The 3,615-nt window shown below is 44.4% G+C and overlaps 1 protein-coding gene across 1 annotated transcript; it reads right to left on the reverse strand.

Moving 5' to 3' along the window:
* Window positions 1–439: 439 nt before the first annotated feature.
* On the reverse strand, window positions 440–2,949 carry LOC127291866 (ATP-dependent zinc metalloprotease FTSH 4, mitochondrial). Its single transcript, XM_051321187.1, has 3 exons — window positions 2,524–2,949; window positions 1,438–1,914; window positions 440–1,358 (listed from the first exon to the last, which is right to left on the reverse strand). The coding sequence occupies exons 1-3, from the start codon at window positions 2,887–2,889 to the stop codon at window positions 558–560; spliced, it is 1,644 nt and encodes a 547-aa protein (XP_051177147.1). The 5' UTR covers window positions 2,890–2,949; the 3' UTR covers window positions 440–557.
* Window positions 2,950–3,615: the final 666 nt, after the last annotated feature.

Here is a 3,615-nt window from a genome sequence, read left to right on the forward strand (position 1 = left end):
ATAGTTTTCCTCTTAAGCTGCTTGTCCAGGTGAGCTGCACAATTGTATTTATATACCCTCGTGCACAATCACAAAGCTCATATTCAGTGTAGTGGAAATCTTGAGGTATATTCAAGTTTTTGATCAAAGCAAGAGTTTATCTAATTTAGAACACAATATATAAAAGAGCAAACAAGGTCGCATTCTCTTCTGAATTGAAAAAAATAGAGCTTCTGCGCTGCGTCGTTTGCCTTTACATGCTAGACCTCCTGACCTTCTGTCAGATGATCTCTCTGATCTCTCTGTTTAGGTTAACAAAGTTAACCTGTGTATAGTTCTTTTGTTGTTTCTTCTTCTTTTTCTGTTGGCCCTTGCCTTTGTACTTTGGTTTGCTCCCGTCTTCTTGACGGCTTCTTCTAATATATAATGACGCATGCTTTGGCATGTGTTCGAGAAAAAGAAGTCAGCCAAATCAAGACCGTACATCTCGTTACATTGATGTTCATGCACCTGAGGAATCAATCAAAGAAGAAAAAGGGAAATCCTCTTAGAGCAAAACCTGTTTTGCTAATCCAAAACTAGGGCGAATGTGTTTGTTGATTCTGCTCACTATTGCTTGGCGAAACTAGCTGCTTGATCTGGTCTCCAGTGAGGGTTCCATGCACAAGGAGGGCATCGGCTAGCACATGAAGCTCCTTGCTGTGCCCAGTGACAATCTTTTTCGCGTTCTTGTAAGCCTTGGCCAGTAATTCTTTCACCTCCTCATCGACCAGGGCTATTGTATGCCCGCTCACAGTTGTCATCTTCTTCCCAACCCCACCTTCATCGTTGTTGCCATAAGAAACAAAGCCGACCCGCTGGCTCATACCATATTTTGTGACCATGTCTGTCGCCAGCTGAGTTGCCTCACTTAGATCAGACAAGGTGCCAGAGGTCACCTCAGTGTTTCCAAATATAAGCTCCTCAGCCACCCTGCCTCCCATGAGGATATCCAATTTCGCCAGCATCTTCCTCCTTGAGAATTTATACATATCTTCTTCCTCTGGTAACTGTGTCACCATGCCTAGAGTGTTTCCCCTCGGGACAATGGTAGCCTTGTGGATAGGATGAGCGCCATCAGTATGGATAGCAACAAGAGCCCTCCCTCCCTCATGGTATGCAGTCATCTTCCTGCAGTTATCAGGTATCACTGCCGATTTGCGCTCGCTGCCCATCATGATCTTGTCCTTGGCGTATTCAATGTGATGCATCATAACCGCGTCTGCCCCATCCTTGGCAGCCTTCAGAGCAGCATCGTTTACCAAGTTTGTAAGGTCTGCACCTGAGAATCCTGGTGTCCCCCTCGCAATGGTCATCACATCCAAACCCTTGGCTTTGACCTGAAAAAAACATAGGTAAGATCAAAGTCATGCACTAAAGAGCGCAAAGATAACTTGCCTTTTTCAAGAGAGTTTGTACCTTTAATATACAACCCTCGAGGATCTGTCGCCGACCCTCAACATCTGGATTAGGAACCTGAACATGACGGTCAAAACGCCCAGGCCTAACAACGGCTTTATCTAGCGACTGTGGGAAGTTGGTCGCTGCAAGAATGATGATCCCGTCATTCTGCTTGAAGCCATCCATCTCAACAAGCAGCTGGTTCAGGGTCTGCCTCCGCGACTTTGAATCATCTGAGTTCCTACGCCCAGCAACGGCGTCGATCTCATCGATGAATATTATGCAAGGGGACCGCTTCTTTGCTGCATTGAAGAGCTCTCTCACTCTTTTAGCCCCAACACCCACATACTTCTCCTCAAAATCGCTCCCACTGCATGCGAAGAACGGGACACCAGCTTCCCCAGCTACAGCCCTTGCCAACATGGTCTTCCCTGTGCCAGGTGGGCCCACAAGCAGAACACCCTTTGGAAGCTTGCCACCAAGGCGTGTAAAATGCTGCAAATTAAGCACGCTAGATTAGCAACTCGACCAGCATGAAGAAAACGGACTGGGATTCAGTGACTGGATGTAAGCCAGTCACGCCGTAACTGGACGGCTCATCCGCCTCACATTTTCCATCTGACGGCTCTAATCAATCGATCTCGAAATTTTGCTAGATTTATCTTTTTTGCTCCGCTCAAAATATAAAGTATTTTTTATTGAAACTTTTTCGTACTTACAACATGATTCGTTGGCAACAGGTAGATTTTTAGTTTTGAATTTTCTGATGATTTTGAAAAAAATAAAAAAATATCATCAAAAAATTCAAAACTAAAAATCTACCTATTGCCAACGAATCATGTTATAAGTATGAAAAAGTTTCAATCAAAAATAATTTATATTTTGAGCGGAGCAAAAAAGATAAATCTAGCAAAATTTCGAAATCGATTGATTCAAGCCGTTAGATGAAGAATTTGGGGCGGATGAGAAGGCCAGTTACGGCGTGACCGGCCTACATCCAGTCACCGAATCCAAGTCCGAAGAAAACAGAAAATAAAAGGAGACCTGAATCAAAACACCCCCCTAAATGCATGCTTGTTAACTAATGATGGTAATGTCTCTCACCTTGGGATTTCTTAGGTAGTGAACTATGTCCTCGAGCTCAGCTTTGGCTTCATCAACTCCCTTCACATCTTTGAATTTCGTGGTTGACATCATTGACACGTCGTTCACAGCATCAAATTTATCTTTTTTTTCGTGAACCGTGTTGACATAACTGGAATTCATGCTTGAATCCACACTATTCAAGTTACCACTTTTTTCATTGACCCCCCTGAGATCATTGACCTTGGTACTTAGTTCCAGGGGCGCTCTCTTCACACCATAAAACTTGCGATATTCTTCCTCCGAATCGATCTTAAATGATTTTTCGATAGGATCCTTTTTACCGACAGAGATTATGGTGCCTTGCTTATTCAATCTGTCAACCATAACGTTGCCGGCGTAGATTGGAAGGCCAGCAGCTGCAAAGGTCCGCAAGGTAGGCCAAAGCTCCTTATGCCTTGCACCCTGTGACAGACAGAAACACACATAAAGGTTATTAAAGTAGCTGAGAACTATGGCTGTGTATTCAACGGCGGTAGGTTCGAAATTGTCAACCCGTAAATTCAGGTGGCATCAACCTGAAAACGCATAAAGATAATGCCTTGCAATGCCTTGCAATGTTGAGGTGTTTCAGCATCGTTCAGGTCTGAAGCCAAAAAGAAACCTTGTGTTCCTGTGGATTGGGAAAGAAACACAAGGAAAGAAAAAAAATATACCCTGGGGAGAGCGAGCCGGCAGGCCATGATGGGCAGACAGGAGGTGCTGCTGGAGATTTATCTAGCGCCCAAGTGAATCGCTCGAAATCTAGTTTCCTTTGCTCGGCGAACTTTTTTTGTCTGTCTTTTCTGTAGAAATAGACGGAGGGACGCGTGATATTTAACTGCAGTCCATCGCAATCACAGGCGATGGAGTATCTCTTAGTCCGGCTCTACCACGTACGGCGACGTTCGAAGTAATCGATTACAACATAGCAAAGATTGGATACGGAAAAGAAGAATTCAGTTGAGAGAACACCGCACGCCCGTAAGAACTTCAGTGGACGAACTGACTTCCAGATCATGCATTTGGCTGCTAGAGTTTTCATCTGGGAACGTAATGTACAACGTTATCTGG

This window comes from Lolium perenne, chromosome 4 (genome assembly GCF_019359855.2).
Source record: "Lolium perenne isolate Kyuss_39 chromosome 4, Kyuss_2.0, whole genome shotgun sequence".
Taxonomy (NCBI): Eukaryota; Viridiplantae; Streptophyta; class Magnoliopsida; order Poales; family Poaceae; genus Lolium; species Lolium perenne.